The sequence below is a fragment of the Vigna radiata genome, chromosome 10, assembly GCF_000741045.1.
Source record: "Vigna radiata var. radiata cultivar VC1973A chromosome 10, Vradiata_ver6, whole genome shotgun sequence".
NCBI classification, from domain to species: Eukaryota; Viridiplantae; Streptophyta; class Magnoliopsida; order Fabales; family Fabaceae; genus Vigna; species Vigna radiata.
The window spans coordinates 11,225,892-11,238,890 of record NC_028360.1 but is presented as its reverse complement, the minus strand read 5'-3'; the positions used below and the strand labels follow the sequence as shown (position 1 = coordinate 11,238,890).

The 12,999-nt window shown below is 30.8% G+C and overlaps 2 protein-coding genes across 2 annotated transcripts; both read left to right on the top strand.

Moving 5' to 3' along the window:
• Window positions 1-904: 904 nt before the first annotated feature.
• Window positions 905-5,851, top strand: LOC106776055 (E3 ubiquitin-protein ligase RFI2). Its single transcript, XM_014663355.2, has 6 exons — window positions 905-1,323; window positions 2,361-2,530; window positions 2,941-2,999; window positions 4,338-4,363; window positions 4,458-4,839; window positions 5,040-5,851. The coding sequence occupies exons 1-6, from the start codon at window positions 1,182-1,184 to the stop codon at window positions 5,506-5,508; spliced, it is 1,248 nt and encodes a 415-aa protein (XP_014518841.1). The 5' UTR covers window positions 905-1,181; the 3' UTR covers window positions 5,509-5,851.
• Window positions 5,852-8,076: 2,225 nt separating this feature from the next.
• On the top strand, window positions 8,077-9,513 carry LOC106775228 (60S ribosomal protein L22-2). The gene is made up of 3 exons (XM_014662318.2): window positions 8,077-8,234; window positions 8,470-8,728; window positions 9,176-9,513. Exons 2-3 carry the CDS (start codon window positions 8,499-8,501, stop codon window positions 9,318-9,320), a joined length of 375 nt encoding a protein of 124 aa, XP_014517804.1. The 5' UTR covers window positions 8,077-8,234; window positions 8,470-8,498; the 3' UTR covers window positions 9,321-9,513.
• The last annotated feature ends 3,486 nt before the right edge of the window (window positions 9,514-12,999 follow it).

Below are 12,999 nucleotides of genomic sequence, written 5' to 3'. Positions count from 1 at the left end.
TAAATTTTTCTACATAGTATTACACATTTTTGTCAATAAAGAAAGTTTTTAGAGCAATAGTTTATAAAGCATAGTTTGAAAATCTATCTATATGTAAATAAACTTTAGAAGAAAAAAATAAAGCTATTTTGTTAAAACATTATTATATATAATATTAGAAAAAAATAAAAGCTATTGGACATTCAGTTTTTTTTAAAACATTATTATATATAATATACTCAAATATAATTTTTTTATAATATTGCAATAAGTAATTGAAACACTATATTTTGATTTTTAAATTTTAATTCAATTATTGATATAAATATTTAAGTTGTTTATATAAATTATTTTTAAAATATAAAAACCAAAAAACATTGAACTTTTGGAATAAAATTCCAAATTTCACTTTAACTTAAAATATATTTAACATTTTTTTTATAATATATTGCATTTCATATTTATTTATATAATATATTTTAAATTCATGCAATTTATATAGAAAAAAAAACCAAGTATACTCTCTTTAAACATCCTTTAAAATAATAATATTTTTAATTTAGGGAAAGAAAATCACTCAAGTAAACATTATTTATTTTTAATTAAATATTTCCTTAATTAAATTCTTGAATTCTTATGAAAATGTTAAAAGATAGAAAATATTGAGTCATACTTTATTTGTCTTTACACTAAACCTAAAAATATAGGAGGATAAAAAAGTAATATTAATTTAATTTATTTTTGCTATAAATGCAGGAATTATTATAATTGTAGTATAATAAATAGATATTGGAATGGGTGAGTAACGTACAGAGAAAGAGAGAGGATGGGTTTAACCATAATTAAATGCAATAGAGAGTAATAAAGAAATGAATAAAGTTGTTTTGTTTGGACAACAGTTTTAAAAGTCCAACCACAACAACATCTAACCGTCCAAGTTTAAGAAATGAAAAGAAAATAAAAAAACAAAGAGAAAGAGATTTTGCTTTGTTGCCATCCTAATCTCCTTCCTCAAACTCCAAACCTTCTTCTCCTTTCTCTACTGAACCAAACCAAAAACAAAAAGATAGTTCAGAATTTAGATCTCACCTGTTTTGTTACCTTGTTTTCGAATAATCTTAACATTCTCGTGTCTCTCAATTTGTGTGTGGCGTCAATCGTGTTGCAGTGACGTGATGCCCTCTTAGGGTTTTTGTTTTGCTATGGGTCTTGGAAACGATGACGATGATGGAGACACGAAGAAGTCCTTTGGTTCAGTGGCTTGTTCGATTTGCCTTGAGTTTGTTTCGGATACCGGAGATAGATCCTGGGCCAAGCTTCAATGCGGACATCAATTTCATCTCGGTATGTGTTATGTAGATTGTGCTGTTTTGTTTTTTTAATTATTTTGATTTGACGCTGTTAGAATTGTTGGATTGAAGTTTGGACAATCGAGATCTGAGGGTATTTTTTTTTTTTCTGTCGGATGAGAGGATTGAGGATAATCAAATTTTGGTGATGATGTACTCGCAATTGTGTTAACCATGCTACTGGATTGACCTGTTTTTGTGTGTATGATGATTCAGGAGATGCTATTGTGATGTTTGAGGGGTTGGTGGTATTTTTTTGAGGTTGTTTAGAATAGCTTGATTGCTTGAGTAAGCTGTGGTGGATTGAATTCAATATCTGAATATAGGTTCCTCTGTTGACGGTGGTAAATAAGAGCGTGGGGGAGGGAGAAAGTCTTGTGTGTTTTTTTTTTTTTTTTTTTTTTTTCTGAAAAGGGTAACGGTAGCTTGTTGGTGGATCTTTCTCTTATTTTTCCCATTCAATGCTGTGTTTCTCTGGTGGAGATATAGTGACGAACTCCGAATAGCTGTTTTATGAATGAATATGGATAAGAATATGCCTCAAATTTCCTCAATTTTGTTGAATTGCCCGAAGTTAACTCTCTTGGAAGACATTCAATACTCCTAAACTTGGTTGCGTAGTTTCCTAAATTAGGCCTAATTAAATTATATGTATTCCATCAGTATCATTACGAGCTATCATATAAAACATGTTAATTATCTGTCCTAAAAGTGATAGATTAGATTGGTTTTGATTACCTGGGAAAATCTTAATGTTAAATCAAAGTGTCTTCCCTTTGACTTGAACCAGTAGCCTATATATAAAACACGCTCACCCCAACAGCCTGTTATGTTTAGAAAAGTTAGAATGAAAATTTCATGGTTCTATTACGTTATTTCAAAACACTTGGTTTTATGGATGCACTTATTTCTTTTGATGCAATACTGCTTGGTTTCATGTTTTAATGAACCCAATTTTTAACAACCTGATAGCTGCATCTGCACAGCATCATGTCATATTGCTATACTTATTATATTCTTTATATTGTTCAGACTGCATTGGCTCGCACTTCAATGTAAAGGGGGCAATGCAGTGCCCCAATTGTCGTAAGATTGAGAAAGGTCAGTGGCTTTATGCTAATGGTGGTCGATCATATCCAGAATTTAGCATGGACGAATGGTCTCAAGATGAGGATCTGTATGATGTTAGCTACTCTGAAATGGTAATAGAAACTGCAAGTGGCCTTATAATTGTTTCTCTATTACGGCATATTTATGTGTTTGCATTGGCTCATTTTACAGTGAGCCTTAAATTTAGTCCTGCAAATTAAAGTCGGTTGCTATTTGTGAAAGTATCAGTCTTAAATGTTTGTTGTATTAGTCAGTGCTACCAAATACTGCTGTCCAGTTGAAAGACGTGATCTTAGAGGGACATTATTTTGCTCTTTGAAATCCTTATTGGTGCATTATTTTGCTCCATTATTGCTTCCAGTGCATTGTTCTAGCTGATATCTCTTTTATATGTATGTATGTATGTATGTATGTAATTATCTCATTCTTTTCCATTTGTATGCAGATAGATAGATTCCATTTACTATGTTAGCTAAACTTTAGTTCTAAATGGTTTTTGCAGACCTTTGGCGTTCACTGGTGCCCATTTGGAAACTTGACCCGGCTTCCTTCATCATTTGAGTACGGTTATGAATTTGCATGCTGACTAATCTGTGTTCTAATTCCCATTGATGATATTCCTTTGTTCTTTTAAGTGCCTTGCCCTGAGAAAACATGCATATGGATTTTTGTGAAGGCTGTTTCCAAGACATAATTGGTATTTACTGTTATGGATACCATTGACTTGTTTTTAGGTCCCACACATGCTATAAAAGGTTAACAAGATGTGCTTAGCTTCTGAACCAAATTAGGTTAGTAAAGTTAAATCTCAAATGTGGTTAAAATATTAAAGCCATCAGAATTCTTAAATTTGGATTATATTTTAGAATAAGAATTTTGAGAACTTAGAGGGGGATAAATGGATATCTTGAAGCAAGAGTTCAGAGTTCAAAGAGAGTACTAGTAGCATCAGTAGAATTTGAAAAGGTATTTCTAAGTTACTCCATAAAGTCTTTGTATTTAGTAGGACTTAATTTCCAATTGATCCAGGACAGAACGTCCCGTATTGCCTTGTATGCACATTACTTCTAATACGTAAATATAATTCTTTATGAAAAAATTGCATATAGGAATTCTTAATAAAAGAATATTTCAAGTTGAATTCTAATATTCAAGTTGACATCACACTTCTCATATCTTCATTAAGTAGAAGAAAAATGAGTCTGTATGAAATCAGGCTGGTTTTTGGCTTTATATTTCCCTGGCATTTAACTGTTCTGTCATCTAAAATCTGTAACAATAGTAAAGGGAGTAACACCATTTGCTCTAAACATTTTGTTAGCTCTTGACTACTCTCCAAACCTTTCACTGTTCTCTTTCAAACTTCTGTGTTAAACCTTTTTTTCAGATAGCCATGCCACTAGTGCAAAGTACTTACTGGCTTTGATGATGACTAATATTTATCATAGATCTGACTAACTACCTTTGGTGGAATCTCTTCTCGCACTAATGTTTTTTCAGTCTAGAAAGCTCAAACCAAGACTTTGTTTAAGGGTACTAAACACAGTTTCATTCGGAACAATGATTGATTTATTGGTGTTAACTGTTAAAGAGATGTCAAATTTAATATTTTTTCAATAAATTAAAAAAATGCAGACAGACAAGCACTACCAACGTAAGATTGGTTTAGAAATTAGAACGTTACCGTGGGGTTGCAAACTGATTTCTGTTCTTTTACTATTTGGAGCAAAATCATGGTATCTGACAGACATGTTGAAATGGAAGATTGGTTGTGATTGAATAGAATGTTGGGATTGTGGGTGATTTAGAGAAGCAAAATATGGTGATAATGCTCCTTCCTCCTAAAAGGAAGTTTTTCTAATAAAATGGTAGCTTATATTCTGCTTTTTATTTTTCCAGGGAAGGGGATTTTTCATCAACTACATGTAAGATCCTTTTTCATTTCCTGAACATTAGCCTCTTTTTCATCAACCTTGCATTTGACATAATTCGTTATTCATCTTGAACTTTGGGATGCAGATCATGAAATGCTGGGACATCAAGCTATGCTTGCTGAACATGCAGCAGCTGTATCATCTTCTAGTCATCCTTGCCCATATATTGCCTACTTTGGACCAATACATCCCTCCACTTCCAACTCTGGTGGAACAGTTTCCGAAGCTTCTAATTTCAGCCACTGGAATGGTGTACCTGGTGACATGCCAACCTCCTACACATTTCCTGCTGTTGATCTTCATTATCACAGTTGGGATCACAATTCCTCTCATTTTTCTTCTGCCAGCAGCCGTCTAGGCACCACAGATCAGATCTCAGTATCACCTGGTAATCAAAGGCCAGCCAGGGGTGTTTCAGAGGTCCCCAGATCCGGATCTTTTATGCATCCCTTCCTTGTTGGTCACAGGTAACCCGTGTATAATTTGTGTACTTACTCGGATGCTTTAGTATTTATGGAAGTTATTTAAGTTAGTATATTGCTTAGGCCTCAAATTTATAGGCTCGTAGTGTTGTATGCTGTCAAATACTTGAAATCGGATTAATTTAATTGCTCGATTAAAAATCGACGGAACTAGACATCTGATGCATCTGCGTGTAATTCTGAAGTTCTGCTGCTAGGGCTGGGAACACTGTTGCATCTTCAATGATCCCTCCATATCCTGGTAGCAATGCTCGGGCCCGTGATAGAGTTCAGGCTCTTCAAGCATACTATCAACCTCAGCGACATCATAATTCTACCTCAGTACGGACACCTGTTGCTTCCAGCACTCGAAGATCCAGTAGTCATAGTGGGTCAGTTCACTTACCACCAGTGGCCTCGTCACCGGACCAAAGTAGTGGCTTCGTTTATATCCCAGGTTCTTCAGCACACAATTTTCCAGAAGAAACTCATCTACATAGTCGCTTCCATGCTTGGGAAAGAGATCATTTACCTTCATTGGCATTAAACCATGTTGGTAGAGAATCAAGTTGGCGAGCATACCACCAGACTGCCAGTGTGTCAGATCCAAGTATCAGATCCAGCAGCTTTCGATTACGGCATGAATCGGAAAGAATGCCTTCACAAAATCGGTGATATACTTTTTTTATGTCAAATGACATCTATTGTGGGAAATCAAAATTTATGTTTGCTTGAGAAACATTACATAATGCTTTTAGCCCGGCTGGCATGTTATGACAGACTATATACTCTGGCTAGCCTTGGAATTCATGTTTCTGGCAGCCATGTGGCAGTTTGATGGACATTGGTCTCCTCTAGTTTCTCTGCCTAGGAGGGCATAAAATAAGATCATATTTAGCTGGCAAGTTAGGTTTTGGAAGAAATACTGGTGCATTGTCATCTCAAGTGATGAATTAGTTAATGAGAGCATTTGTGGTTGGATTATTGTAGAATATATAAATTATTTACTTCTGAATCATCTTACCTCTAAATTGCATGTTAATGTTGGGTGGGGTGATTGCCCGTGTTAGATATATAAAAATAAGTGAAATCCAAGCATTGTAAGTATTTCGAAATTTTCAAAATATGTACAAGTTTATCAAGATTTTTTGACTTGGCTAAAAGAATGTTTTCAGCGACAAAAATAACCCAGAAAGTAGGTACATTTGTTCTTTGGATTCAAAAATTTAATTAATTTAATTGGTGTAGTTTTCCTAATATCGAAGGGACAGGAATTAGTTTGAATATCTTGCAAACTCGTTAAACTTAAAATAAAGCAAAAATGACTTGTATTATTATTAACTTTTATTTCAGACTTTACTTAATCACTTATTTTTTATTTATTTTTATTTTTTTTGACTTGGATCCACATATTAAACATGCAAATGCCTGCCTACTTTGAAAATTTCAAGCTAACTCTCTTTTTGGTTCTCAACTTTTTCACTTGCTTAATGCATTTTTTTCTTGGGTTAAAATCCATAATTTAAGAGATACTAATGAAAATGAAATAGTTGATAATTCATTATAAACCAAGTTCGAATTTAACTAACATTCACTCACAAATGTTATATGCTTTATACTTCTAAACCTAATAAAAACATAACGTTGTAACAAAACTGTAAAATTGCAAATGAATAGTGTTGTTCAAAACAAAATTAATATCAAAACTTATTATAATGAAAGATAATGATAAAGTAATACCACAAAAATAACACGTAATAATTAATGTTTTTAAAGAGGGTTAAATATGTTTTTAGTCCCTATACTTAGCTATTCTGGTTTTAGTTCATTTTCAAACTAAGGTACAATTTAGTCTTTCAACTTTAGAAAACTCTGATTTTAGTTCTTTTTACCAAATTTTTTTAACTTTATTTATTGTTTCAAGCACAACAAATAAAGTTAAAAAAAAATGATAAAAAAGACTAAAACCAGAGTTTTCTAAAATTGAAAGACTAAATTGTACCTTAGTTTGAAGATAAACTAAAATCAAAATCGCCCCAAAGTATAGGGGGACTAAAAACATATTTAACCCTTTTAAAAAATAACAATAAAGAAACATTACAATTGTTAAAATCCAATATGAAAACTTAAATATTTTGGTAATAGAAAAAAAAAATCATAAATTATATTTATATATTGAAATTCAAAGTTAAATAGTGCTATTATTGTAAAATAAATACAAATAATGACCCTATATTACTACCAAAATGATACAAAATCGTAAAAATTAAAAAGTAAGAAAAACATTTATATAAAATTTGAAATGCTTGTAAAAAAATACACATGAAATATTAATCATACTTAAATAATATTATTATTATGGTTTAAACCATTTAGTTGTCCCTGTTTTTGGAAGATTTTCCTATTTTGATCCCCGTCTTATTAGAATCCCCAATTGAGTCCCTATAAGTGTTAATTTCAATCAATTAAGCCTCTGTTGTTAAATTTAATTAACGGGATTAACTTTTTTGCATAATTGGAAGATGACCTGTTAATTTCTGTAAACGTGACCTATTTAGAGTTGAAACGTGGCATGAATTAGGGTTGAAATTGATTGAAATTAGCACTTATGGGACTCAATTCATGTCACTTTTCAACTCTAAATAGGTAGAAATTAACAGGTCATCCTCCCAGCTGTGCAGAAAAGTTAATCTCGTTAACTAAATTTAACGACAGATGCTTAATTGATTGAAATTAGCACTTATAAGGACTCAATTGAGAATTCGAATAAGACGGAATCAAAATGGGAAAACCTCCAAAAAATAAGGACAATTAAATGGTTTAAACTTATTATTATAAAAACAATGAAAATAATATTAAAATATCAAACAACTAGTGACAACAGTGACATTACGAAGCAATAATAACTTTTTAAAATATGTAAACAATAAAGTAATGAAATACTTGTAAAATGATTTTAGAAGAAAGATAGATGATATATATGAAACAAAGTTTCTATACCATTATTTAGATATTCATTAAGAAAATAAATAAGACCAACGTTCTAGTTTCGTTTATCCGGTACTTATAAAGTGTTAACTTTATTTTTTTTCATTTATAAACAAAAAAAAACCGTGAAAATTATAGGCATAATAATATATGTAGTGTTTAAAAAGTATAGCATATATAACAATAGCATATTATAATATTCATACCAAGAGGAGGAAAAATAATATCCTAGATAAAGCAATATTAAAAAAAAAAACACAAAACGCAGCGTTTCATGTTAGAGGAAAACCAATGCATGTTTGCAGTTCTGGATCCATCATATAAAAACTGAAATCCAAACCCTAAATATCCATCGCGGTTCTCATCTCTTCCCAATCCTAACCTCACCGCCGCATCTTCACGTCTCTCATAGGGTACTACTCTTTCTATCTTCTATGGAATTGCTTCTTCTTCTTCTCCTTCTTCGTCAATAACTAAGGCAAATTAGGGTTTTCACCGTATTTTATTCTGTTTTATTATTTGATACTTGAAGGTTTCACTACCTTTTTTTTTTTTATTTTATCTGATTAGCAAAAAATCGATTCCCATGGAATTTCGATTAAATCATGTAAGTCACATAGCATAAACCATTTTCGTGTGTGGATGCAGAGGTGCGTACAATATAACAGAGAGGAAAAATGAGTCGAGGAAGTGCAGCAGGAGCGAAGGGGAAGAAGAAGGGGGCGACATTCACCATTGACTGTGCAAAGCCAGTGGAAGACAAGATCATGGACATTGCTTCTCTCGAGAAGTTTCTTCAAGAGAGGATCAAGGTCGGTGGCAAGGCTGGTGCTCTTGGTGACTCTGTTACTGTTACCCGCGAGAAGACCAAGATCATTGTCACCTCTGACAGTAACTTCTCCAAAAGGTGATTTTCGTTGTATTACTGCATATAAAACCGTGTGGCAATAGATTGCTTATATATGCGAAGTTTGGTAGCAGAATTTTTTAAATAGAGGTTGTTGTAAATGTTAGGGTTCTTTAATATTATGGTTAGTTGCTGACAAATGCCACTGATGTGGCCACAATTGTCGTGGTTTTTAATCGTGCACAACATCTTGTCAATGTGTTTGGATAAACTTTTGGATCTTAGGTTATGTTAAGAGGGAAAATATGACGGTATAATAAATTGAGTTTCTTTGATTAGCTAAATGTTCTTAATCTTTATAGAAAGAAACATAGTTCATTTTACCTTGTATACTTTTACATAAGTGCCAATTCATCCAAGTCATATTGTGATTAAGACTTTTCTTTTTCATTTATCTTGATATCCGTGAATTAGGGTGTAAATGTTTATCTGCTTGTATTGTTCCAGGTATCTGAAGTACTTGACTAAGAAGTACTTGAAGAAACACAATGTGCGAGACTGGCTCAGAGTGATTGCTTCGAACAAGGATAGAAATGTTTATGAATTGAGGTACTTCAACATTGCTGAGAATGAGGGTGAGGAGGAAGATTAGTTGTCTGATAGCACCTTATTTCTCTGAGTGTTTTGTTTACACTTTTCTTATAGCTAGCTTCCTTTTTGGCAAGGATTGCTTGATATAACCGTACTTTGTTTTGATCAGTTGCAATTTAACATTTTTTATCCTTTAAGAATTTTTGTATTTTTAATGTTAGATGGGAATGGAGTTTGCATATTATTCTGTTTTGTCTTAGTCTTTAATATGGTTAAATTGCATTATGTTCCTTTCCACAATGTCAATAATTTACTACTTCCTAGATCAGCTCGTGCTTCATTCCCAAATTGTTTGCACGTGTTTGATAGCTTGTTGATTGTTTGTCCATTGTTCAGCATTGTGGGAATTATTTTTGGATAGTTCTGTTGCTTGGTTGGGCAAATTCAGTGGATTTTCTTAACATTCCTCCTAGATTGAATTGTCTGGGTTATATTTTCACATAAACAGTAATTTCACTTTATCAACAACCTAACTTAACCACATTATTTGTTTTGTCAATCAAATTCTATTAATATCTATTGCAAGCGGGGTTTGAATTGTTAAAGGCATCAAACATGTTTTCGTATGTAACTAATATAATACTTTTAGCCATAAGACGAGTGTCTTCTTAACCTTCCGATTTTGGATAGAGATAGGAAGGAAGAGGTAGTGAGAATATTGTCGATCATATTATACTCTCTTCTCTTGGATAGTTTTTCTTGAAAATTAGTTGTTAGCATGTTGGGAATCTTCCATACACATGTAGGATAATTTAATAATAATGAGTAGTTATATAGTTGGTTTGATCGACTTCTGGGTGAAGTCATTGAAATTGCTAGCTGCATATAATTTCCTACATAGTGGTCAACGAATTCTGGCCAAAGGGTATTGTTTTCTTGGATTGAGTAATTAATGAAATCAATAAATCAATTTTTACCAGTTTAGATAAGTAAATTATTTTGCCTCAAATTATCTGGATTTTAATATCATTGCTCGATGAATTTTTTAGTATGTGACAACCAGTTAAAAAATGTTTGTTTTAAACTTATCCACTTCTTTAGAGCATTATCTTGTGTTACTTTATTTTTATAGGTTTGTCATCATTTGTGTAATTTAGCAGTTTTTTTTTTTCTTTTCTTGAAATGACATGAGGTTGAAATTTTATTCCAGACAAATAATTTCGTATTCTCATCTCTTTGTATTTTTTCATTCTGTAAAAGAGAAAGGAGTCTTTGATTGGAAACAAATAATTTAAAAAAATACGATTGTTTTTATTTCTAATTGTACTTTTTTTATTTTACCTTTTGTCAATCTATTTTAACTTATATTTTTGTCTAAATTTATTCACATGTAAATTCACATAATTTTGTAATATAGTAAAACATTGGTTTACATTCAGATTTAATAATCAGATCTATCAAAGTTTTTTAGTCTGAAGTCTGTAATTTAACTTGAACTATTCATTAATCAGAAATTATTATAATATTTTTTAAAATGGCTATTATCCATTTAATATTCAAATTAGATATAATTGTTAAAGACTAATGGAAAATATCGTCACTGGTTTTTAAATATTCTATAATACTTTGAGTATTTTGTAAACATTGTTTGAAGAATCTATCTTTCCGGTGTTTTTGTAGATATAATTAATAGTTTATCTTTATGGAAAACATCTAATAAATTTTATACAAACTTAGAATAACATGTTGTCAGGTTTAAACAAAATTGTCTGCTTAGGAAAAGTTTTTCTGATCTTAAAAAACATTTAAAAACTGTATTTTGCTCCTTTTCTTTCTCTTGAAACCTATTTGAATAACTTTTTTTAAAAGAAAAAAAAAAACTTTGATAACGTGTTCAAGCCTTAAAGTGAAACTTCACATTAAAAATAAGTGCTAATAGAGTACCACTCTTTCAAAATGTTCATTCTATGTTTATAAAAATCTAAATTTTTAATTGATATTATATAAATATTTAAATATATGTATTCATCAATTTAAATAAATTTTAATTGATAAAATAACTACCAACTAGTATTAAAATATTTTTCAAAGAAAAAAAAATCAAATTCTTCATAAATTAGGATTAATTTAAGCAACAATTATTTTTTTTAATCATATAAAAAAATTTATAAACTATCTTGTGAATAAACTAGTTTCAATTTATAAAATATCAATATAAGTTTTGTTTTTAGAAAAATCTTATAAAGGAATGTTTTCAACTTTTTTGAGATTAAATTAATTAGAATGTAAGATGAATAAATTAATTAATTTAATAGATATTGAATATAATTTTAGCTCATAATATGATCTGGAATATTTTTCACATCACAACTCATTTGAACTTTTTAATGGATCTAATATCATTGGTTAATAGTTTATTTTCTTCAATTGAGACATTTTGGGATCTCACTGTGGTATCTTTTCACCTTCCTCCAATAAAACAAACATGTTTCCTTCTGTCTCTTTCTCACATTTTTTCTTCCAAGAATAGTTACAGATAGAAAATGTAAGAGGAACTACTTTACCTAAAAGTATTTGGCAAATAAATAATTAATATAAAAGCATTTTAAACCAGATTTTACTCAGAAAAACACTAAACATCACTTTGAATTTCAACATCATTATAAGAAATTAAGAAGATATCGAATACAGTACTATGTTAAGTGAGTTTTACCATACTCCATCTCTAATAATTTTTTATTGTTTCGCTTTTAATGCATTAATTATTTTTTAAAATATATTTTCTTTAATATTCAAAACTAATTTTTTATTAAATTGATAGAAAAAAATTCAAACCTAATCATTAACAAAAGGATGACAACAAGAATCCAGTAAATATTAAAGATTTTCTTTAAAAAATTGTAATAGTTGCTTAGATGTGATGACGAAAGAATCCTAAAAACAGTCCACAAGGTGTTACTTACACTATATCTGATCAATGTTTTATGATTTTGTCAATCTTGAGAATCATATTGAAAACAAGATCTAAAATTATGAATGAAGTGCCTCTTTTGAATTAAATATTTAAAAAAATAATATAAATCTATTAATTAAAAAAAATGAATTAGGGTTAATAAAATGTTGTGTATAGTAGTAACATTTTGTGTTTCTGCATGAAATTAAAAAAGAAAAAAAGTTTGTATGATGGCATCATTGCTTGTTTTATAAGATTGCAGCAACACACTGTCATGGTTTGTCTCCCTCTTATCTTAGCTTCAATTTCCAACACAACATGCAGAACTAAAATGAGGCAGCAACAGCCACTCAGCCCCACCTTCTAAGGCAATTTTCCACTTTCAGTGCTGCATGCATGCATGCTTTCTGCTTACACAACAGAGTTTGTGACATTTCTTTATTTATTTTGTTTTTGACTGTCATAACATTCATTCCACTATTGCTATTAGATTATATTATACATACTCATTATGTTAAGTCACCTAAGCCATCTCGTGATCATTTACTTTCAAAACAACTCCACTGTCACTCCAATCCCAGCCTTCAGAAAAAATCACAAGTACCACTCTCTTGCATCATCTACTTCGTCACATTTGGTCAATTCAATTGCTTCAGTCAAAACCTTTTCCACTCTTCTGCATTAATCACTCAATTCTTAACACAAACTGCACATTCATTACTTTTAAATTCTAACTCTCAACTCTACAGTTTCAGTCATTGGCCTCTATGCTGCAGATATATATATA